At 43.1% G+C, this 26,089-nt stretch overlaps 1 protein-coding gene across 1 annotated transcript in view; it reads right to left on the reverse strand.

Moving 5' to 3' along the window:
• Positions 1-3,381: 3,381 nt before the first annotated feature.
• sugct (succinyl-CoA:glutarate-CoA transferase) overlaps positions 3,382-26,089 on the reverse strand; it is a 137,699-nt gene continuing 114,991 nt past the window's right edge. The window contains exons 13-14 of the mRNA XM_034184309.1: positions 10,244-10,307; positions 3,382-4,206 (exon numbers count right to left, since the gene is read on the reverse strand). Of these exons, the coding sequence (XP_034040200.1) occupies positions 4,043-4,206; positions 10,244-10,307 (228 nt within the window). The 3' untranslated portion in view covers positions 3,382-4,042. The remainder of the gene's footprint in view (positions 4,207-10,243; positions 10,308-26,089) is intronic.

The following is a 26,089-nucleotide window of genomic DNA, read 5'->3' on the forward strand; positions in this document are numbered from 1 at the left end:
AAGTACAATTTAAAATGTGACTGTAAACATTTAGGGGAGTGACTGTGAACACTGGGGGGGCTAGACTGGATTTGTTGTTGTCCAGGGGAGTGTGGGGTGTTCATGGGAGTAGGTCTGTGGGTGAGTGTCTGTGTGTGTGTGCATCCATGGGTATTTGCCATCTAAACCAAAGTCAACCAACAGGTGCTCTTCAGCAGGTGGGTGTGTGTGTGTGTGTCATCAGACCTTCAGCACTTCCTGTTTGTCACATGTCTGAGGTCATTGTCTATAAAATCCACGACTTTCATGTCATCAGTCAACAACAGGAATTCTGTGTGCTTCCACCATGTGTCCATCCAGTTTCACGTAAGGACACAGACGTGCCGCTTCTCTTTCAGGTCCACCTCTCAAGAGAACATCTGGACTTGGTCATCACTGAAACGCTGTTCTGGTCTTAATGTTTCTTCAGAATGTCTGTCGGTCTGTTGACTTCTCGTCCACTGTGACAGATGTTGTGTGTGAAGCACAAAGACGTTTTATGATTTTTTGAAAGTGAACGGCATTCCTGTGTCCTTGCTAACACAGGCCAGGCTTCCTGCCGTGGAGACCAGGGAGCAGACGCTCCATCTTCTAACCCTGACCTGTCAACACAACCTGCCCGGACTGAAACCTGGCTCAACTTCAGGGACAGGTTGAAGGGTCGCGACATCCAGCGAGGAATCACAATCATCAGGACATCTGTCTCCCCGACACCTCTTTCTGGAGGTTCTCCCAACATGTCCGACTGTGAGGAGACCCCAGGGGTGGACTCAGACACAGCAGCGGATTTATGCCTGCCGTCTGGACATCCTGCCTCGAGTCTTATCGACACTCAGGATCCAGACAGGGTTTTTCCACAGCAGGTGTTCGAGTGAGCAGATAACTATCAGAATGACGGCAGCAAGAAAGAGGTAGCTCACACATCCGGATCAAACAAGGATTAAAGTCTCCGATGTGGACAAAGACAACCACAGATTTTATAACAAATAATGTTTTCAGAGAGTGTTTTGGATGGAGAACCTGCAGCACGTCCTGGTGTGTGATGAATCACACCTGAGACGCTTCAGTCTCCGGTCCCCCGGTGGACTCAACGCTGTCCAAATGCGTCACGTTTTCTTGATTTTGGTAAACATGAAGGTTATTCATTTCATCACATCCGAGAGGAAACCAAACGATTAATCATCGTGTCAAACGTGTCTCCTGCTTCCAGCGTTAATCTGTCCACCTCACAAACGGCACCAGAATCCTCTGAAGAGTCAACGAAACCCAATCAATCAGCGGGACGGCTTTTTGCTTTTATTTCCTGGCACATGAACATGTTTTGATTGGTGATCAGGGGACGTCATAAACAAGCCGAGCAGCAGACGTGTTTTTATTCTCAAACTTATTTCCCAGAATGTTTCCTGCAGAAGACGTCAGGAACAGTTCAACACCTCCACTCGTGTCCCCGAAGACCAAAAAGGTTCAACTCACCCTTCAGGAAAAAAGCAGAAACGTCCATTCTGGAGTGTTAGTGTGTACTTTTATTTCATTATGAGCCGTTTACTCTCCACGGAGCCTGAACGGTGAAAATTATGCAAATTGAGAAAAAAAGAACCCTCCAGTGGTATTTCTGCAGAAGGTCGATACCCGACTCCTATGTGATGAGTCACCAAAAGAGCAAAATTCAATGAGATGAGAAGAAGTCCACAAGCTCAAAGAGGTTAGTTTCCTCTGAGTAGCAGGTCTGAGAGCATTTGCTGGTTACACATTAACCACAGCACAGAACTGCCCCAGGTCCTGGATGGCGACCACACAGGTAGACAACTGGTCCATCCCCACCTCTCCAAAGTAACCAAGGTGAAACATGGGCGTGTCCTTCTCCTTTCCCAGCTGCTGATCACAGTGTCAGTGATCCACTTCACTATCAGCGGGACTCAGGGACCCTGTGAAGAGACGGCTGGAGGTTGATTTGGTCGTCATGGGGAACTGGTTGCCATAAAAGCTGCTGCCACTGAACACTGACATGATGCTCGGTGGGTCTGTTAGGATGGGAAACGTATCTGATGGTCTCACGCTGCGGCTGGGTGGTGAGGTTATTAAAGGCAGTGGCAGCATGAGGAATCTTGAGGTGATGTAAGTATTTGGGATGTGACAAAGGCTGCTCTTATTCTGTCTCCATCTGATGCAGAAGTCCTGGTTCAGGTTTTGGTCACATCCAGGACTGACTGCTGCATTGTTCTATTGTCATAAAGGTTTTGTCAGTCAGTACCTGCTGACAGCTGGGTTCACTGAGACGATCCAGACTAAGGGTCTTGTGCAAGGACACAGACAGGTGGCATGAACAGGATTCAAATCCAGGTCCACATATTTGCAGATCAGGTCCTGAACCACTGAACTACTTGACCTGTGGTATAAAAATAAACTATTATTATTACTGTCATTATGATTATTGTCATTGAACAGTGCCGGTGTCACCGACTGAACGGTCCCCCCTAAAAACCGGTCCACCCTGCCTTCATTGCACATGCGTCATAAGCCGCGGATCACCGATTATCACCTCATTTCTGCTTCAAACTGCCTCCAGTCATCATCTGTCTCAGTCAGAGATATCTGAAGCTTTTGTCCAACAATCATTTCCACATAAATTCAGCATTATTTCATCAGAAAAGACAGCAGAAGCAGCAGCTGTAGCGCCTCTGTCATTTCAGAGCGTCAGTAGCGACTCACCGATTATCGCGTCGTTTATGCTTTTAGAACGATTTAAGAGGTTTGACTTTGTCATCTGATGGTTTATAATCACATTATTCCCTTTGATCACTTTGGATGAAGACAGTCTGTCTCAGACGAGCTGGTGTGGTCCAAAATGACACACACGCAGTGAAGGCAGGCGGACCTGTTCTGGTGTTCATCAGGGGTATCAGAACACACCCCTGATGAACACCAGAATTGGGTGGACAGAGGTCTGACACTGTCTGCGCACCGTACAGCACTCGTGGGACCAGTGTGTCTGTGTGCGCAGGATATGATGTCCAGCGATGTCATGGGGACACTGGAAATTCTCTGGTTGTCCAGAGAGCAAAGTCAGCACCACCGTTACTTAAACGAAGCACGTTAACTATAAGCAGCTAATCCTACGATAACTGTACCACTGCACTGACGTGATAACTCAGTGTTTGCTACACTGCCATTTCCAAAGTTCAATCGACAAATGTCGCTACGGCATGTTAGCATTAGCATCCCTCAGCAGCGGGTTTTCATTTGAATTTACTGCAGTAATTCAGCGAGGTGCATAAACCATCTCACAAACACTGCAAAAAGTCCACAACACCAAACTGTTGCACATTTGAGAATTTTTATAAAAATTTAAAGTGCTTTGTCCACAAAAAGCAAGAAATATTAAAAGTAGTAGTGCATTAAAACAGGTTTTTCATTCACATTCAAAGTGTCAAAGGTCATGACTGATTTAACATCAGCTCTAAACACGTCTGTCAAATCTGTCCTGTGATTTATTTTATAACTTGCGATCCGTGTTTTCAGTATTTTACAGATTCTTTCTCAGATGGATTTTAAATTCAGTTCACAAACTTTAAATCATGTTCATCAAAGTGATTTAAGTTTTCAGGGTTTCTGTTTGTTTGTTTCATTGAAAATGATGCATTCTGAATTCCCAGATTTTCTTTTTCAAAAACACAAAATCTAGCCTTTTTTTTGTCTCCTTTGATGATTTAGTGTTAAAGTGTCTTTATGTTCAGTAAAAACGAACCTGATGCTGGTTTTGGTTTTTAAAGTCAAACTAAACTCAAACACTGCGACGTCACAGCGACACTCAGGTCACCACTGGAGGGCGACGTCTGAGAGCCAGCCTGATGGCGAGCCTCATAATGGTTTAGATTTTGGATTCCAAATTTAGTTTCACACTGAAGAACTGAATTTGATGAGTTAAAAAAAACAAAACAAAGTTGTTGTGACTGAACGCGAAGACGTGGAGAAATGTGTACTGAGCGTTTAAAAACGTGATTGGGTTTCTCCCTCTTCTGACCAATCAGGAGACTTTGTTCTGCGCCACCGCCCCTGACTCAAGCAGCATTCTGATGATGTCATCACTGTAGGACAAGGTGTCCCGCAGCACCTTCTTGGTGTGCTGGCCAATCAGAGGAGGAGGCATCGGCTTGCTGGAGGCGAAGCTGCTGAAGCGAACGGCTGGACCTGAAAACAACGAAGAAATGATCAGAAGAAAAAAATAATAATGAGTGCAGCAAAACGCAGACGTGAAACATCAATGTGCAATCATGTGAAAATCTTGTGTGACTGCATGAACATCTCATGCGACTGTGTGAATGTCTCGTGCCATCATGTGAACCTCTTGTGTGATTGCGTGAATGTCTCGTGTGATTGCGTGAATGCCTCGTGTGATTGTGTGAACATCTTGTGTGATTGAGTGAATGTCTTGTGTGATTGTGTGAACGTCTCATGCAACTGTATGAATGTCTCGTGCCGTCATGTGAACCTTTTGTGTGACTGCGTGAACGTCTTGTGTGATTGTGTGAACGTCTCGTGTGATTGTGTGAATGCCTCGTGTGATTGTGTGAACATCTTGTGTGATTGAGTGAACGTCTCGTGTGACTGTGTGAACGTCTCGTGTGATTGCGTGAATGCCTCGTGTGATTGTGTGAATGCCTCGTGTGATTGTGTGAATGCCTCGTGTGATTGTGTGAACATCTTGTGTGATTGAGTGAACGTCTTGTGTGACTGTGTGAACGTCTCGTGTGATTGCGTGAATGCCTCGTGTGATTGTGTGAATGCCTCGTGTGATTGTGTGAACGTCTCGTGTGATTGGTTGAATGCCTCGTGTGACTGTGTGAACATCTTGTGTGACTGAGTGAACGTCTTGTGTGACTGTGTGAACGTCTCGTGTGATTGCATGAACATCTTGTGTGACTGCGTGAACGTCTCATGTGATTGTGTGAACATCTTGTGTGATTGAGTGAACGTCTTGTGTGACTGTGTGAATGCCTCGTGTGATTGTGTGAATGCCTCGTGTGATTGTGTGAATGCCTCGTGTGATTGTGTGAATGTCTCGTGTGATTGCTTGAATGCCTCGTGTGACTGTGTGAACATCTTGTGTGACTGAGTGAACGTCTTGTGTGACTGTGTGAACGTCTCGTGTGATTGCGTGAACATCTTGTGTGACTGCGTGAACGTCTCATGTGATTGCGTGAACGTCTCGTGTGATTGCGTGAACATCTTGTGTGACTGCGTGAACGTCTCATGTGATTGCGTGAACGTCTCGTGTGATTGCGTGAACATCTTGTGTGACTGCGTGAACGTCTCATGTGATTGCGTGAACATCTTGACTGCGTGAACGTCTCATGTGATTACGTGAACATCTTGTGTGACTGCGTGAACGTCTCATGTGACTGCGTGAACGTCTCGTGTGACTGCGTGAACGTCTCATGTGACTGCGTGAACGTCTCGTGTGATTGCGTGAACGTCTCGTGTGATTGCGTGAATGTCTCGTGCCATCATGTCAACATCTTGTGCGAACGCATGAACATCTCGTGCGACTGTGTAAACGTCTCGTGCGATTGTGTGAACATCTTGTGCAATTGCGTGAATGTCCTGTGTTGTGTGTAAAACACTGAAAACTAAAGTAATCATCATGACACAGTCTGGATTTGAACCAACTTCAGATCTTCAGTAACGTTCACTCATTCATCAAACCCAACCTGGTCCACTTTGTTTGTGCACGTGAGTGCACTTGGACAGATGCCACTGAACATATTCTAACTGGTTTAATTTGTGTATCCGCCATGTTCACACAGCAGCTACACAACAACGTGAATCATCGATCAGCACAGAAACGATCAAACTCCTTATTAATCTCTCATCAGACTAGAAGGTTCTCAGGGCATAGGTGTCCACCATGGTCCAACATGACCTCTCAGGGAAGCTCCTTAATGTGGTCTTCATTCTTAGTGTTGTTCCTTTGATTGCATTGTTAACAACTCACCTTTGAACCTGAGCTTTGATCCTGTTTGGTGATCTTTCATCCTGACTGCAGTCATTGGGAGAGAGGCGGAGTTCACTCTGGACAGAATGCCAGTCCATCATAGGACCACATAGACATGGACAAACGGTCAGTTTGAAGCCACCAGTACACCAAACCTGCATGTCTTTGGAAGTGGGAGGAAGCTGCATCACACAGAGATCAATCCAATGAAATGAGTCCGATCCATGGAGGCCACACCCCCAGCTAACAGGAATGAAAGGACCTGCTGTCAGATCCCACAACACATCTTCAGGGCTGAGTGGACTCCACGCCTCAGCAAGGAAGCACTGGTTTGGACCAACACAGTAGCAGGCAGACAGGAGGTCAAGAACTCTGTGCACAAAGGCATGATGGGAAAAAGCCGTGTGAGCAGCGGTGGTCATGGTGTTGGTTGTTGTTACTTGTTTGGCAGATAACGGTTAAAGCGGTGCGCTTCAGGGAAGTAGGACAGGAAGTGAAGCAAACAGAAAGAACAAACTGTTTATTTTTGGAAATGTACAACAATTACTTTTTTAAAGAACATCACTAATGAGCTGAACTCTCACAATCGGCTGTGTGTGTGTGTGCGCGTGTGCGGCCACACGTGCATGCTGCACGTGTGTGTTTTCATGCATGACTGTGTGTTGATGAACAGCACTTCTATTTTCACCCCATTAGCAACGTGTTTTCCTCTTCAGCGGCTCAACAAGTGTTGATGACTCGCTGTGTGCGTGCGTGCGTGTGTGTGCCATTAGGGGCGTTAATGCAAATGATTAAGGAATACAATTATGTAATCACATGGCTTCATCCGTTCATCACTCAGCACACACTCCATCCAACACGTTGATTCAAACACAGAGAAACCCGGCAGGAATCTCAGCAGTTTGTTTGTTTGTCAGTTCACACTGACAATTTCAACTTCAACTGATTGAAGTTATAGAGCGCCAAATCACCACAGCGTCGCCTCAAGGTGCTTCACAGAAAACAACAACAAATTAAACCAAAAGATCAAAGAGCGTAATTAAAGTAAGGAAAAAGTAAAAAGAATAAAAAGCACAGTAAAACAATATGTTAATCATGTAAAATAGAAAACAAATGCATCTTCAATTGCGACTTGAAAGTCTCCACAGATTCTGTTTTATTGATGCAGGGAGATCATTCCACAGAACAGGGGCACGATAAGAGAAAGCTCTGTGACCCACAGACTTCTTACTCACCGTAGGGACACAAAGTAGTCCTGCACCCTGAGAGCGTAAAGCCCAGGCCGGTACGTAGGGTTTAATTAGATCGGCCAAATAGGATGGTGCCAGTCTGTGAACAATTTTATAGACTGGTAGCAGAACCTTAAAATCTGATCTCACTAGGACAGGAAGCCAGTGAAGAGAGAGAAAATGGCTGTAATGTGGTTGAACTTTCTGCTTCCTGTCAAAAGTCTGGCTGCAGCATTTTGAACTGACAAACAAACCTCTTGTGTGGATTCACAAAATAACTAATGTGGATAAAAACAACAACACGAGCAACAATCCAATGCAGACTGCAGGCTGTGTCCCCGATCAGGGGCAGCATCATTCAAAGGCTGCACCCTACAAAGATCTGGCCTTCAGAGACTGCAAAGGCTGAACAAACCGTTCTGAAATGAGACCATCAAGCCCACAAAAACACTTTGCTACATCCTGCCGCTACCCACTGTTGCTTGGCAACCATGACAGCTGCATGCGACAAGCTAGCATAGTGTTTGGAACCAGTAATTTAGTAATTATATTTATACATTTTTTTTATAAACACTACTTATTTATAATCGTACATATGAAGCCATATGAATCATACATATATGTCGTACATATGTCCTCCTGAACTGGGCGACAGCGGACACACACAAACACACCAGATTGCCGCGACCATCAGAGGCGGAACATTTCCTCATTGTCATAGTTGCTGTGTTTTTTCACTGTCATGGTTTGTTTGAAATAGATTTTTTTGTGACATAATTTAATTTTGAGGGGAAGGGGGGCATAAAGCCGCTGCCATGATACTATACTATATTGTAAATCTTCTTGGCGGTATGAGCTGCTGTAATTCAAACTCATCATCACTTTTGGCTCTTTCAGGTTCATCAGGTTCTCTGATGATGTCTGGTGACAAAAAGTTGGGCAACATTCTCCTTTCGATGCCTTTGTCTTTGTTGCTGTTGTCACGTGTGCAGCAATGCAAGAAATAATGAAATGAAGTTCAACTTTGGTCAGTCGATTAAAAAAAAATCATCTGGAATGAACATTGAACCAATCAAAATACAAGACTCACAAGTGTTGGACTGGAAAGTTTGGAAGATTTGGAAATTCTGTCCGGCGGTCCATCTGGACTTTTCAACATCAAAACAAAAGCTTTGGACCCATTTCAACAATCAAAAGAGCCTGAATGTTGAAACCGAATTGCCTCACAGGAAAGTTCCATCAGGATTCACAAGAGGAATCAACAGAAACTGACAGGAAGTGAAATGAAGTGTAACTGTCAAATCAAACCACCACCAGATGGCGCTATAGTTTCAGAAACACAGTATGAACGCCACATTGTCCACTCAAACTTTTACTAGCCCCCTCCCACCACCCAAAAAGTTCCTGATCCAGATAAGACAGGTCCAACTGATGGAGGAGCAGCATCCAACATCAAACCAAGAACTGAAGGAAATCTGAGCAAAATCTTCTTTCTGCCAAGATGATGATTATTTTAAAGAAGCTGAGTCTGAGTTCGGATCTGGATTCGTCAGGGTCATGGTATCACCACACAGCAGCTGATATTGAAAAAAACTCAAGAATGCAAATCCAGATTCTTTCCAAAATCAAAACTCAGTATCTCCAGCGACAAAACAAACTCTTATTAATTCATATTATTAAAGTCGGTGTCAGGTGCTGATCTGAATTGAAGGGGACCCCGTGGTCACCATTAGCGGCGTGTTCACGCCTCCATCAGCCTTTCTTCTGGCTGACGTTATGTAATATCTGCTCCAGAAATGGACGCCTTTTGTTCCAGCAGATTCATTAACTCTGAGTGAACAGATCAACTTTTCTTTGATGCTGTTTACTAAACACTCAGAGAGGAAAGTGGCGAGCAGAGAAAGGAATGTTGCTGAGAGCCAGGACACTCGGACACGATGGCGTTGTTTAAGACTGTGGGACAGATCGGCTCAGTGGGAAAATACCGCCATATTCATTTTAGGTCATGTCGTAACCCCAATTTGAACTACCAACATGTAGACTTTGGTCGAGTTCAGGTCACCTATGTCCTTGGACAAGACACTTCACATGCATCGTCTCAGTCCACCCAGCCTCAGTGGGGACCCGCCTTTGCTGGGGAAGAACCTGTGATGGACAGACGTCCTGTTCAGGGGGGGCGGTAGTCTCATCAGCTTCAGATTATGGTGTCCAGGGATCAGCAGTGTTCTGATGGACCTCAGGGCCTGGATGAGACTCCTTTGGTTTTCCTTGGTGCACAGCAGATGAAGTTGTGGAAAAAGACCCAAACTGGTTCAGGTTCAGTTCCAGGTGTGTCCACTTGGGACTACCTGTGTGTGTCCTTGACTCAGTCCACCCAGCTGTACGTGGCGTGGGTAGTAACTGTTGATGGATGGTGTCCTGTCCAGGTAGAGTCTCGGCCCCTTATCCACTTCATGGTATAGAACCCAGAAACAAACTCTGGCCTGGAAGGATTTAGTCTTTCTCAAATTATCCATTGATCATTCTTGAGGTGGCTAAAAATCAGACAGACGAGGACAATCTATCATGCTGATGATGATTGATGGTCCCGCAAAACACTACGACGGCCAGTGGAAAGCCTTTGAGCAACCCCGCAGTCACTGATCCTCATGAGCCCTTCCACGGAGGTACGAACGGGATCAGAGCCAAACCTAACACACAGAGCTCATTACCAAGAACTTCCTGCTGGGTTGCAAACACACTCCGGTATGAAGAGTGATGAAACTGCAAATGTGCAGTGGCAGACAAAACAGCTTCCTGTGAGTGGAAACACACTGAGATCCGTCCAACATGTCAAGCTGCGGGGTCTCTGTGGACACGTGGTCGCGGCTCCGCAGGATCTTCAGGTATGAATGTGAAATACATGCAGACACCGAACCAACACAGGTGAAAACATTTCTGGAAAAGATCACTGAACACATGGATGTGAGAGGACATTCAGGGACAGAGACGTGGACACACTGACCAGGGACAGTGATGTGTCCTGCTGTCGGATGATCCATCTCCTGGATGAGGCCGTTGTGTTTCACCTGCAAACAAACAGACACAACAGATTTGAGCGTTTCCATGTTGGTTTTATGGTTGTCTTCAGGGCTGGATCCAGAGTGAAAATCTGACAGATGCATTTTTGCCAAATAATAAAATAAAAATCGTACGTGTCTTGTTATTCAATAATCTTCAATCTTTTATTCGTGTACAACATACACTGTCACACTTCTTTTAATATATTTATTATACTTCATGGACCATAGTGAACACTTCATATTTGTATAAATATGATGTCCTAAAAAAAACACTATAAATTGACTCTAAACAGGATCAAATTTATTGCCAAAATCTTTCAATTATACCTGAATCTATATATGATTTTTTCAAATGATACAATCAATAAAAAGATGACTGCATATATTCTTAAAAATAATATATTGAGGTACAGACAGTTCACAGAAGACATTTTCCATTGATACCAATCAAAATTAGAAACAGTCCAGCAGGTAACAATATCAATCAATTTTTTTTTTTATATAGCGCCAAATCACAACAAACAGTTGCCCCAAGGCGCTTTATATTGTAAGGCAAGGCCATACAATAATGATGTAAAACCCCAACGGTCAAAACGACCCCCTGTGAGCAAGCACTTGGCTACAGTGGGAAGGAAAAACTCCCTTTTAACAGGAAGAAACCTCCAGCAGAACCAGGCTCAGGGAGGGGCAGTCATGTCCCTGTCAATATGCATTATGTCCATGACTAAATATACTAAAACAAATACATCACAATTGTACACATATCACAATTTACTATATTTAGATTTTGTTGTGATTTGGCACTTTATAAGCCGATTAAACTGAAATTGAATTGAAATTGAACATTTTATTGATTCTTAAAGTAAATAAATATGAAATTGGTCACTGGATCCTTAAACTTTGGACATAATAAACTCTACATGGTGGATCTTCAATCTCTGGACATAAATAGGAATAAACAAAATCTGTAGTTTTTGTCTGTGCTGCACATCAGGATGTAATTCATAAAGAATACAGCACTTCTCATTTTGGGAGGAAAAAAACGTTTTAGTCGACTGTAGTTTCTTGTCTGTATTACGTTTGGAAAGAGGTGTCATTTTATTTAAAGCGGCAATTCATTTTGAAGTTATTAATTCCAACCGGACTCTGTCACGGCAGAGAGACGCACAGCGTGTGGAGCTGTGCCAACGGAACGGAGAACGATTCTCGTTTCTCAACTGCAACAAGACAAGAGTCCTGGTTAGTGACTTTAATCCACACAAAAGTGACTCACGGTATTTTAATGGCTTTGAGAGGAGTTAAGAAGCGGACCTACCGCTTCTGAAGAGCAGCGAATCAAAGAACCAATGAGCCAGTGGATCGAAGCATTGCTTCAATGGTTCACGGCTTCAAAGTGGAGTCGCGCTGCAGAAACGGTTGATTACAGAGCCGCTGCAGACCAAACCCTGAATATCTGCCTTTATTTGTACGTCCGTATGACTCTGAAACTCGGAAAAAAAAATGTATAATTTACGGACTATAGGTTGACATGAAAACCACCGAAAAGCTGTGTTCAAGTTTTTTTTTTATCGATGACAAACGATGCGTAAAGAAATTTGACCGATGCAACTGCATCGGTCCAAACCGGTCTGGATCCGGGCCTGGTCTTCCATCCACATGCAGCTCAGATCAGACCCGGTCCAGAGGCTGCAGTGGCCAATCAGGGTTTCTGGGCGTGACCGTCACATGGTCCCATACCAGGCGGTTTAAAAAGAAGAAAAAACAAAAACACACATACGCAAGTCGCCTCTTTTTTTCTGTGTGTGAAACTCAGTACAGGCCTCAAGATTCTTCACCTAAAAATAATGATGACAAACACGAACACACACACAGGTTTCCGTGTGGAGGCGATCTGAGGACGTCCACACTGCGGCACAGACAGAGAACACATGCAGTGTCGGCGGAGGATGAATGAAGTGTTTCCTCTCTGTGGCTTCCTCCTCCTGCACGCACGACTTGATCTGTAAATATGGAAACAGTCAGTCTCCTTCTCATCTTCCTCCGTTTGGAGCAGAACCACGAGACGGGAAACAGACACACGTCGGCCTCACGAGTGTTTCTGCTTATGCCACTTCTGTTCCTCACTAAACTTTTCTGGATTCGGGTTTGAATCAATTTGAAGTCAATATTTAACAAAAGGTTTCTACATTACACGAGCTGCAGCAGTGACATCACAACACAAACAGGAGACGCTTTGACGGACGTCCTCAATCAATCAGCACATGTGATTATCAATCACGGGTTTTTTATGCTTTATGTTCAGTGTCGATAAACCAAACTTCAACTGGTACAAGTTCAGGCTCAGTATGATTAAAAACTTTCACCTCTGCAGTACACGTACCCTGAGCCACAAACAACCACTGCAGAGGCCAAAACAACCACCACCAAGGTCCAGACGACCACCGCAGAGGCCAAAACGACCACTGCCAAGCCTCAAACGACACTCGCCGAGCCTAAAATGACCACCGCAGAGGCCGAAACGACCACCGGTGAGCCTCAAACGATGACTGGGGAGCCCCAAACAACTACCGGCAAGCCTCAAAGGACCACTGCTGAAGCTCAGAGATCACAGCTGATAATGTTGCCAGAAAGGGCTGTGTTCTGTAAATGTTTTCAGCTTCATACTGGAAAACTGCCTGCTTATTTACAAATCTAAGTTTAGCTTATTAGCTGTTGGGGTCACAAATATAACTCGTTTGAGCATCTGATTCTCTGCTCTGCTCAGGACATTACGCATTTCCAAGGTCAGAAGAATAAAAATCAGCTGTATTACTTTGTCACTGTATATAGGCCACCTGGCCCATACTCTGAATTCTTAGATGAATTTGGTGCATTCATTCAAGTGCAGATAACATTCTGATCATTGGTGACTTTCATGTTCATATAAATAAGCCTTCTAACCTTCTTCTCTGCAAATCATTTATAGAAATTGTGGATGCATTAGGATTTCGGCAATGCATTCTGGACTCAACGCACATTAGTGGAAATACCCTGGATTTGGTTCTCGCACGTGGTTTTCGTGGTTTTGCTGTCACAAATATTGACATCATGCCTCTTATCAGTGTTTAGTGGAACAACCTTATTTATCACTATAAAGTTCGACCACATTAAACCCATTTTGGCGTCTCTTCATTGGCTTCCTGTTCCAGTGACCAGATTTTAGGGTTCTGCAACTCGTCCTTAAAATTGTTCACAGACTGGCACCTCCCTACTTAGCTGACCTAATTAAACCTTACGTACCGGCCCAGGCTTTACATTCTCAGGGTGCAGGACTAATTTGTGTCCCTAGGGTGAATAAGAAGTCTGCGGGTCACAGAGTTTTCTCTTATCGTGCCCCTGTTCTGTGGAATGATCTCCCTGCATCAATAAAACAGTCAGATTGTGTGGAGACTTTCAAGTCCAGACTTAAGATGCACTTATTTTCCCTTTCATATGGCTAGCATACTGGTACAGTTTTGTTTTACGCTTTTTACTCTTTTAATTCATTTTATTAGTAAATGGAGCGGGCCGCGGCCTCAACTTTATCTATATTCTGGGTCTTTTAGTGAAGTTTAGGGCTAGTGGCCGGTGATCACCTTAGTATTTCCTGTTTTTCATGTTGTTTAACAAGGGGGAGGTGATGGTCTAGTGGTTAAGGTGTTGGGCTTGAGACCAGAAGATCCTGGGTTCAAATCCCCACCTGACTGGAAAATCACTAAGGGCCCTTGGGCAAGGCTTTTAATCCCCTGTTACTCCCGGTGTGTAGTGAGCGCCTTGTATGGCAGCACCCTGACATCAGGGTGAATGTTAGGCATAATTGTAAAGCGCTTTGATCATCTGACCCAGATGGAAAAGCACTATATAAATGCAGTCAATTTACCATTTAATGCTGACAAATTATTCTGTATTTGTTGTCTTTCTGATGCCTGATTCTGTTTTTTCTCTCTGTTTAAGGTGCAGCTCCGTCCAGAGATGGGTGTGGTATTTATGCTGAAAACCCTCCTGTCCTGTGCACCAACAGCATTTCCTGTATATTCGTTTTGTGAACTGTTCTGTAATTTGTGTCTGTATCATGGCCCAAGCAGAGGGTCACCCCTTTGAGTCTGGTCTGCTTGAGGTTTCTTCCTCAGAGGGAGTTTTTCCTTATCACTGTTGCTCTGGGGGTTGGTAAGGTTAGACCTTACTTGTGTGAAGCACCTTGAGGCAACTCTGTTGTGATTTGGCGCTATATAAATGACAATGAAAATGAGCTACAATGACCCAAGTTAAGTCTGGAAGCATGCGCTGGTGCCATGATTTGCCCCATCATGCCTTGGGTCCTGGATGACAACCACCCAGCCAGACCACTGTTCCACAGTGATAATGGCACCATACCTGCTGGTATGCTGGTTGAGCACAAGCAGAACTTTTCTCCGTACCTTCGTCCATCTTTGTCTTCTTGCCTTTGCAAGAACAAACCATACAGGTGTTATCTCTTTACCCTGGAACAAACTTCATCATCCTTCATCCGTCTCTGAAGCCGACTCTGACTTCTTCACCTTCATCCCTCCTCGAACCATCCTCCTCACTCATCACTCTGCTTCTTTTCATCCTTCTTCTCTTTGAAGCTTGCTGTGGCAGTCCATTAAATCGACTCCTAGTCACCCACGGGAGCCGCCGTTACATCATGTTACTGAAACATCAAGGTGAGAATAACGCCGCGCACGCAGTAGTGTGCATGTGTGGTGCTCAAAGTCCGCAACGTCTACGTTTGCCTGAACGCACTGCGCTTAGTTTGACCTCATGGATCAAAGCAGCATGTGAATGCGGCAACGTGAGAACTTTTGATGGTACATAAAGCTTAAACCCAGTGAGGTTCAAACATGCAGGAGTTCTCATTTGCATCGGCCCATGACGAGAATAACGATCGTAATGATCTAACCCCTCCAACACACACAGAAAAAGACCAAACCCGCAATCAAATACTGTTAAACATAAAATCAAAACAAATTACTGTTGACTTCTGGGCTGAAGAGTGTTTATTTAAGATAAATGTAATGTGTTTAAAAGTGTTTTATAAGACAAAGAAAATATGTACGAGTTACCAAACCCACATTACAGAACTACCAGAATGTGAAGTTAGCAAACCCACATTACAGAACAACTACCAGAACCTGAAGTTACCAAACCCACATTACAGAACAACAACTACCAGAACGTGAAGTTAGCAAACCCACATTACAGAGCAACAACTACCAGAACGTGAAGTTAGCAGACCCACATTACAGAACAACTACCAGAACGAGAAGTTAGCAAACCCACATTACAGAACAACAACTACCAGAACGTGAAGTTAGCAAACCCACATTACAGAACAACTACCAGAACGTGAAGTTACCAAACCCACATTACAGAGCAACAACTACCAGAACGTGAAGTTACCAAACCCACATTACAGAACAACAACTACCAGAACGTGAAGTTAGCAAACCCACATTACAGAACAACAACTACCAGAACGTGAAGTTACCAAACTCACATTACAGAACAACAACTACCAGAATGTGAAGTTAGCAAACCCACATTACAGAACAACAACTACCAGAACGAGAAGTTAGCAAACCCACATTACAGAACAACAACTACCAGAACGAGAAGTTACCAAACCCACATTACAGAACTACCAGAACGAGAAGTTAGCAAACCCACATTACAGAACAACTGCCAGAACGTGAAGTTAGCAAACCCACATTACAGAACAACAACTACCAGAACGTGAAGTTAGCAAACCCACATTACAGAACAACAACTACCAGAACGTGAAGTTAGCAAACCCACATTACAGAACAACAACTGCCAGAATGTGAAGTTAGCAAACCCACATTACAGAACAACTACCAGAACGTGAAGTTAGCAAACCCACATTACAGAACAACTACCAGAACGTGAAGTTAGCAAACCCACATTACAGAACAACAACTACCAGAACGAGAAGTTAGCAAACCCACATTACAGAAAAACAACTACCAGAACGTGAAGTTAGCAAACCCACATTACAGAGCAACAACTACCAGAACGTGAAGTTAGCAAACCCACATTACAGAACAACTACCAGAACATGAAGTCAGCAAACCCACATTACAGAGCAACAACTACCCGAATGTGAAGTTAGCAAACCCACATTACAGAACAACAACTACCAGAACGTGAAGTTAGCAAACCCACATTACAGAGGAACAACTACCAGAATGTGAAGTTACCAAACTCACATTACAGAGCAACAACTACCAGAACGTGAAGTTAGCAAACCCACATTACAGAACAACAACTACCAGAACGTGAAGTTACCAAACCCACATTACAGAAGAACAACTACCAGAACGATAAGTTAGCAAACCCACATTACAGAGCAACAACTACCAGAACGTGAAGTTAGCAAACCCACATTACAGAACAACAATTACCAGAACGTGAAGTTAGCAAACCCACATTACAGAGCAACAACTACCAGAACGTGAAGTTAGCAAACCCACATTACAGAGCAACAACTACCAGAACGTGAAGTTAGCAAACCCACATTACAGAACAACAACTACCAGAACGTGAAGTTAGCAAACCCACATTACAGAACAACAACTACCAGAATGAGAAGTTAGCAAACCCACATTACAGAACAACTACCAGAACGTGAAGTTACCAAACCCACATTACAGAGCAAGAACTACCAGAACATGAAGTTACCAAACCCACATTACAGAACAACAACTACCAGAATGAGAAGTTAGCAAACCCACATTACAGAACAACAACTACCAGAACGTGAAGTTACCAAACTCACATTACAGAACAGCAACTACCAGAATGTGAAGTTAGCAAACCCACATTACAGAACAACAACTACCAGAACGAGAAGTTAGCAAACCCACATTACAGAACAACAACTACCAGAACGAGAAGTTACCAAACCCACATTACAGAACTACCAGAACGAGAAGTTAGCAAACCCACATTACAGAACAACAACTGCCAGAACGTGAAGTTAGCAAACCCACATTACAGAACAACTACCAGAACGTGAAGTTAGCAAACCCACATTACAGAACAACTACCAGAACGTGAAGTTACCAAACCCACATTACAGAACAACAACTGCCAGAATGTGAAGTTAGCAAACCCACATTACAGAACAACAACTACCAGAACGTGAAGTTAGCAAACCCACATTACAGAGCAACTACCAGAACGTGAAGTTAGCAAACCCACATTACAGAACAACAACTACCAGAACGAGAAGTTAGCAAACCCACATTACAGAAAAACAACTACCAGAACGTGAAGTTAGCAAACCCACATTACAGAGCAACAACTACCAGAACGTGAAGTTAGCAAACCCACATTACAGAACAACTACCAGAACATGAAGTCAGCAAACCCACATTACAGAGCAACAACTACCCGAATGTGAAGTTAGCAAACCCACATTACAGAACAACAACTACCAGAACGTGAAGTTAGCAAACCCACATTACAGAGGAACAACTACCAGAATGTGAAGTTACCAAACCCACATTACAGAGCAACAACTACCAGAACGTGAAGTTAGCAAACCCACATTACAGAACAACAACTACCAGAACGTGAAGTTACCAAACCCACATTACAGAACAACAACTACCAGAACGTGAAGTTACCAAACCCACATTACAGAACAACTACCAGAACGTGAAGTTACCAAACCCACATTACAGAGCAACAACTACCAGAACGTGAAGTTAGCAAACCCACATTACAGAACAACAACTACCAGAACGTGAAGTTACCAAACCCACATTACAGAAGAACAACTACCAGAACGATAAGTTAGCAAACCCACATTACAGAGCAACAACTACCAGAACGTGAAGTTAGCAAACCCACATTACAGAACAACAATTACCAGAACGTGAAGTTAGCAAACCCACATTACAGAGCAACAACTACCAGAACGTGAAGTTAGCAAACCCACATTACAGAGCAACAACTACCAGAACGTGAAGTTAGCAAACCCACATTACAGAACAACAACTACCAGAACGTGAAGTTAGCAAACCCACATTACAGAACAACAACTACCAGAATGAGAAGTTAGCAAACCCACATTACAGAACAACTACCAGAACGTGAAGTTACCAAACCCACATTACAGAGCAAGAACTACCAGAACATGAAGTTACCAAACCCACATTACAGAACAACAACTACCAGAATGAGAAGTTAGCAAACCCACATTACAGAACAACAACTACCAGAACGTGAAGTTACCAAACTCACATTACAGAACAGCAACTACCAGAATGTGAAGTTAGCAAACCCACATTACAGAACAACAACTACCAGAACGAGAAGTTAGCAAACCCACATTACAGAACAACAACTACCAGAACGAGAAGTTACCAAACCCACATTACAGAACTACCAGAACGAGAAGTTAGCAAACCCACATTACAGAACAACAACTGCCAGAATGTGAAGTTAGCAAACCCACATTACAGAACAACTACCAGAACGTGAAGTTAGCAAACCCACATTACAGAACAACTACCAGAACGTGAAGTTAGCAAACCCACATTACAGAACAACTACCAGAACGTGAAGTTACCAAACCCACATTACAGAACAACAACTGCCAGAATGTGAAGTTAGCAAACCCACATTACAGAACAACAACTACCAGAACGTGAAGTTAGCAAACCCACATTACAGAGGAACAACTACCAGAATGTGAAGTTACCAAACCCACATTACAGAGCAACAAGTACCAGAACGTGAAGTTAGCAAACCCACATTACAGAACAACAACTACCAGAACGTGAAGTTACCAAACCCACATTACAGAAGAACAACTACCAGAACGATAAGTTAGCAAACCCACATTACAGAGCAACAACTACCAGAACGTGAAGTTAGCAAACCCACATTACAGAACAACAACTACCAGAACGTGAAGTTAGCAAACCCACATTACAGAGCAACAACTACCAGAACGTGAAGTTAGCAAATCCACATTACAGAGCAACAACTACCAGAACGTGAAGTTAGCAAACCCACATTACAGAGCAACAACTACCAGAACGTGAAGTTAGCAAACCCACATTACAGAACAACTACCAGAACGTGAAGTTAGCAAACCCACATTACAGAAAAACAACTACCAGAACGTGAAGTTAGCAAACCCACATTACAGAACAACTACCAGAACATGAAGTCAGCAAACCCACATTACAGAGCAACAACTACCAGAATGTGAAGTTAGCAAACCCACATTACAGAACAACTACCAGAACGTGAAGTTAGCAAACCCACATTACAGAGGAACAACTACCAGAATGTGAAGTTACCAAACCCACATTACAGAGCAACAACTACCAGAACGTGAAGTTAGCAAACCCACATTACAGAACAACTACCAGAACGTGAAGTTACCAAACCCACATTACAGAAGAACAACTACCAGAACGAGAAGTTAGCAAACCCACATTACAGAGCAACAACTACCAGAACGTGAAGTTAGCAAACCCACATTACAGAACAACAATTACCAGAACGTGAAGTTAGCAAACCCACATTACAGAGCAACAACTACCAGAACGTGAAGTTACCAAACCCACATTACAGAGCAAGAACTACCAGAACATGAAGTTACCAAACCCACATTACAGAACAACAACTACCAGAATGAGAAGTTAGCAAACCCACATTACAGAACAACAACTACCAGAACGTGAAGTTACCAAACTCACATTACAGAACAGCAACTACCAGAATGTGAAGTTAGCAAACCCACATTACAGAACAACAACTACCAGAACGAGAAGTTAGCAAACCCACATTACAGAACAACTACCAGAACGAGAAGTTACCAAACCCACATTACAGAACTACCAGAACGAGAAGTTAGCAAACCCACATTACAGAACAACTGCCAGAACGTGAAGTTAGCAAACCCACATTACAGAACAACAACTACCAGAACGTGAAGTTAGCAAACCCACATTACAGAACAACAACTACCAGAACGTGAAGTTAGCAAACCCACATTACAGAACAACAACTGCCAGAATGTGAAGTTAGCAAACCCACATTACAGAACAACTACCAGAACGTGAAGTTAGCAAACCCACATTACAGAACAACTACCAGAACGTGAAGTTAGCAAACCCACATTACAGAACAACAACTACCAGAACGAGAAGTTAGCAAACCCACATTACAGAAAAACAACTACCAGAACGTGAAGTTAGCAAACCCACATTACAGAGCAACAACTACCAGAACGTGAAGTTAGCAAACCCACATTACAGAGCAACAACTACCCGAATGTGAAGTTAGCAAACCCACATTACAGAACAACAACTACCAGAACGTGAAGTTAGCAAACCCACATTACAGAGGAACAACTACCAGAATGTGAAGTTACCAAACCCACATTACAGAGCAACAACTACCAGAACGTGAAGTTAGCAAACCCACATTACAGAACAACAACTACCAGAACGTGAAGTTAGCAAACCCACATTACAGAACAACTACCAGAACGTGAAGTTACCAAACCCACATTACAGAACAACAACTGCCAGAATGTGAAGTTAGCAAACCCACATTACAGAACAACAACTACCAGAACGTGAAGTTAGCAAACCCACATTACAGAGGAACAACTACCAGAATGTGAAGTTACCAAACCCACATTACAGAGCAACAAGTACCAGAACGTGAAGTTAGCAAACCCACATTACAGAACAACAACTACCAGAACGTGAAGTTACCAAACCCACATTACAGAAGAACAACTACCAGAACGATAAGTTAGCAAACCCACATTACAGAGCAACAACTACCAGAACGTGAAGTTAGCAAACCCACATTACAGAACAACTACCAGAACATGAAGTTACCAAACCCACATTACAGAACAACAACTACCAGAATGAGAAGTTAGCAAACCCACATTACAGAACAACAACTACCAGAACGTGAAGTTAGCAAACCCACCAGAAACTACGTTCTGGTAGTTGTTCTGTAATGTGGGTTTGCTAACTTCACGTTCTGGCAGTTGTTGTTCTGTAATGTGGGTTTGGTAACTTCATGTTCTGGTAGTTCTTGCTCTGTAATGTGGGTTTGGTAACTTCACGTTCTGGTAGTTGTTCTGTAATGTGGGTTTGCTAACTTCTCATTCTGGTAGTTGTTGTTCTGTAATGTGGGTTTGCTAACTTCACGTTCTGGTAGTTGTTGTTCTGTAATGTAGGTTTGCTAACTTCACGTTCTGGTAGTTGTTGCTCTGTAATGTGGGTTTGCTAACTTCACGTTCTGGTAGTTGTTGCTCTGTAATGTGGGTTTGCTAACTTCACGTTCTGGTAATTGTTGTTCTGTAATGTGGGTTTGCTAACTTCACGTTCTGGTAGTTGTTGCTCTGTAATGTGGGTTTGGTAACTTCACGTTCTGGTAGTTGTTGCTCTGTAATGTGGGTTTGCTAACTTCTCGTTCTGGTAGTTGTTCTTCTGTAATGTGGGTTTGGTAACTTCACGTTCTGGTAGTTGTTCTGTAATGTGGGTTTGCTAACTTCACGTTCTGGTAGTTGTTGCTCTGTAATGTGGGTTTGCTAACTTCACGTTCTGGTAGTTGTTCTGTAATGTGGGTTTGCTAACTTCACGTTCTGGTAGTTGTTGCTCTGTAATGTGGGTTTGCTAACTTCACGTTCTGGTAGTTGTTGTTCTGTAATGTGGATTTGCTAACTTCACGTTCTGGTAGTTGTTGCTCTGTAATGTGGGTTTGCTAACTTCACGTTCTGGTAGTTGTTGTTCTGTAATGTGGGTTTGCTAACTTCACGTTCTGGTAGTTGTTGCTCTGTAATGTGGGTTGCTAACTTATCGTTCTGGTAGTTGTTCTTCTGTAATGTGGGTTTGGTAACTTCACGTTCTGGTAGTTGTTGTTCTGTAATGTGGGTTTGCTAACTTCACGTTCTGGTAGTTGTTGCTCTGTAATGTGGGTTTGGTAACTTCACATTCTGGTAGTTGTTCCTCTGTAATGTGGGTTTGCTAACTTCACGTTCTGGTAGTTGTTGTTCTGTAATGTGGGTTTGCTAACTTCACATTCGGGTAGTTGTTGCTCTGTAATGTGGGTTTGCTGACTTCATGTTCTGGTAGTTGTTCTGTAATGTGGGTTTGCTAACTTCACGTTCTGGTAGTTGTTGCTCTGTAATGTGGGTTTGCTAACTTCACGTTCTGGTAGTTGTTTTTCTGTAATGTGGGTTTGCTAACTTCTCGTTCTGGTAGTTGTTGTTCTGTAATGTGGGTTTGCTAACTTCACGTTCTGGTAGTTGCTCTGTAATGTGGGTTTGCTAACTTCACGTTCTGGTAGTTGTTGTTCTGTAATGTGGGTTTGCTAACTTCACATTCTGGCAGTTGTTGTTCTGTAATGTGGGTTTGGTAACTTCACGTTCTGGTAGTTGTTCTGTAATGTGGGTTTGCTAACTTCACGTTCTGGTAGTTGTTCTGTAATGTGGGTTTGCTAACTTCACGTTCTGGCAGTTGTTGTTCTGTAATGTGGGTTTGCTAACTTCTCGTTCTGGTAGTTCTGTAATGTGGGTTTGGTAACTTCTCGTTCTGGTAGTTGTTGTTCTGTAATGTGGGTTTGCTAACTTCTCGTTCTGGTAGTTGTTGTTCTGTAATGTGGGTTTGCTAACTTCACATTCTGGTAGTTGCTGTTCTGTAATGTGAGTTTGGTAACTTCACGTTCTGGTAGTTGTTGTTCTGTAATGTGGGTTTGCTAACTTCTCATTCTGGTAGTTGTTGTTCTGTAATGTGGGTTTGGTAACTTCATGTTCTGGTAGTTCTTGCTCTGTAATGTGGGTTTGGTAACTTCACGTTCTGGTAGTTGTTCTGTAATGTGGGTTTGCTAACTTCTCATTCTGGTAGTTGTTGTTCTGTAATGTGGGTTTGCTAACTTCACGTTCTGGTAGTTGTTGTTCTGTAATGTGGGTTTGCTAACTTCACGTTCTGGTAGTTGTTGCTCTGTAATGTGGGTTTGCTAACTTCACGTTCTGGTAGTTGTTGCTCTGTAATGTGGGTTTGCTAACTTCACGTTCTGGTAGTTGTTGTTCTGTAATGTGGGTTTGCTAACTTCACGTTCTGGTAGTTGTTGCTCTGTAATGTGGGTTTGCTAACTTATCGTTCTGGTAGTTGTTCTTCTGTAATGTGGGTTTGGTAACTTCACGTTCTGGTAGTTGTTGTTCTGTAATGTGGGTTTGCTAACTTCACGTTCTGGTAGTTGTTGCTCTGTAATGTGGGTTTGGTAACTTCACATTCTGGTAGTTGTTCCTCTGTAATGTGGGTTTGCTAACTTCACGTTCTGGTAGTTGTTGTTCTGTAATGTGGGTTTGCTAACTTCACATTCGGGTAGTTGTTGCTCTGTAATGTGGGTTTGCTAACTTCACGTTCTGGTAGTTGTTGCTCTGTAATGTGGGTTTGCTAACTTCACGTTCTGGTAGTTGTTTTTCTGTAATGTGGGTTTGCTAACTTCTCGTTCTGGTAGTTGTTGTTCTGTAATGTGGGTTTGCTAACTTCACGTTCTGGTAGTTGTTCTGTAATGTGGGTTTGCTAACTTCACGTTCTGGTAGTTGTTCTGTAATGTGGGTTTGCTAACTTCACATTCTGGCAGTTGTTGTTCTGTAATGTGGGTTTGCTAACTTCACGTTCTGGTAGTTGTTGTTCTGTAATGTGGGTTTGCTAACTTCACGTTCTGGTAGTTGTTGTTCTGTAATGTGGGTTTGCTAACTTCACGTTCTGGCAGTTGTTCTGTAATGTGGGTTTGCTAACTTCTCGTTCTGGTAGTTCTGTAATGTGGGTTTGGTAACTTCTCGTTCTGGTAGTTGTTCTGTAATGTGGGTTTGCTAACTTCTCGTTCTGGTAGTTGTTGTTCTGTAATGTGGGTTTGCTAACTTCACATTCTGGTAGTTGCTGTTCTGTAATGTGAGTTTGGTAACTTCACGTTCTGGTAGTTGTTGTTCTGTAATGTGGGTTTGCTAACTTCTCATTCTGGTAGTTGTTGTTCTGTAATGTGGGTTTGGTAACTTCATGTTCTGGTAGTTCTTGCTCTGTAATGTGGGTTTGGTAACTTCACGTTCTGGTAGTTGTTGCTCTGTAATGTGGGTTTGCTAACTTCACGTTCTGGTAATTGTTGTTCTGTAATGTGGGTTTGCTAACTTCACGTTCTGGTAGTTGTTGCTCTGTAATGTGGGTTTGCTAACTTCTCGTTCTGGTAGTTGTTCTTCTGTAATGTGGGTTTGGTAACTTCACGTTCTGGTAGTTGTTCTGTAATGTGGGTTTGCTAACTTCACGTTCTGGTAGTTGTTGCTCTGTAATGTGGGTTTGGTAACTTCACATTCTGGTAGTTGTTCCTCTGTAATGTGGGTTTGCTAACTTCACGTTCTGGTAGTTGTTCTGTAATGTGGGTTTGCTAACTTCACATTCTGGTAGTTGTTGCTCTGTAATGTGGGTTTGCTGACTTCATGTTCTGGTAGTTGTTCTGTAATGTGGGTTTGCTAACTTCACGTTCTGGTAGTTGTTTTTCTGTAATGTGGGTTTGCTAACTTCACGTTCTGGTAGTTGTTCTGTAATGTGGGTTTGCTAACTTCACGTTCTGGTAGTTGTTGCTCTGTAATGTGGGTTTGCTAACTTCACGTTCTGGTAGTTGTTGCTCTGTAATGTGGATTTGCTAACTTCACGTTCTGGTAGTTGTTGCTCTGTAATGTGGGTTTGCTAACTTCACGTTCTGGTAGTTGTTCTGTAATGTGGGTTTGCTAACTTCACGTTCTGGTAGTTGTTGCTCTGTAATGTGGGTTTGCTAACTTATCGTTCTGGTAGTTGTTCTTCTGTAATGTGGGTTTGGTAACTTCACGTTCTGGTAGTTGTTGTTCTGTAATGTGGGTTTGCTAACTTCACGTTCTGGTACTTGTTGCTCTGTAATGTGGGTTTGGTAACTTCACATTCTGGTAGTTGTTCCTCTGTAATGTGGGTTTGCTAACTTCATGTTCTGGTAGTTGTTGTTCTGTAATGTGGGTTTGCTAACTTCACATTCTGGCAGTTGTTGTTCTGTAATGTGGGTTTGGTAACTTCACGTTCTGGTAGTTGTTCTGTAATGTGGGTTTGCTAACTTCACGTTCTGGTAGTTGTTCTGTAATGTGGGTTTGCTAACTTCACGTTCTGGTAGTTGTTCTGTAATGTGGGTTTGCTAACTTCACATTCTGGCAGTTGTTGTTCTGTAATGTGGGTTTGCTAACTTCTCGTTCTGGTAGTTCTGTAATGTGGGTTTGGTAACTTCTCGTTCTGGTAGTTGTTGTTCTGTAATGTGGGTTTGCTAACTTCTCGTTCTGGTAGTTGTTGTTCTGTAATGTGGGTTTGCTAACTTCACATTCTGGTAGTTGCTGTTCTGTAATGTGAGTTTGGTAACTTCACGTTCTGGTAGTTGTTGTTCTGTAATGTGGGTTTGCTAACTTCTCATTCTGGTAGTTGTTGTTCTGTAATGTGGGTTTGGTAACTTCATGTTCTGGTAGTTCTTGCTCTGTAATGTGGGTTTGGTAACTTCACGTTCTGGTAGTTGTTCTGTAATGTGGGTTTGCTAACTTCTCATTCTGGTAGTTGTTGTTCTGTAATGTGGGTTTGCTAACTTCACGTTCTGGTAGTTGTTGTTCTGTAATGTGGGTTTGCTAACTTCACGTTCTGGTAGTTGTTGCTCTGTAATGTGGGTTTGCTAAC

Source organism: Thalassophryne amazonica, chromosome 1 (genome assembly GCF_902500255.1).
Source record: "Thalassophryne amazonica chromosome 1, fThaAma1.1, whole genome shotgun sequence".
NCBI classification, from domain to species: domain Eukaryota; kingdom Metazoa; phylum Chordata; class Actinopteri; order Batrachoidiformes; family Batrachoididae; genus Thalassophryne; species Thalassophryne amazonica.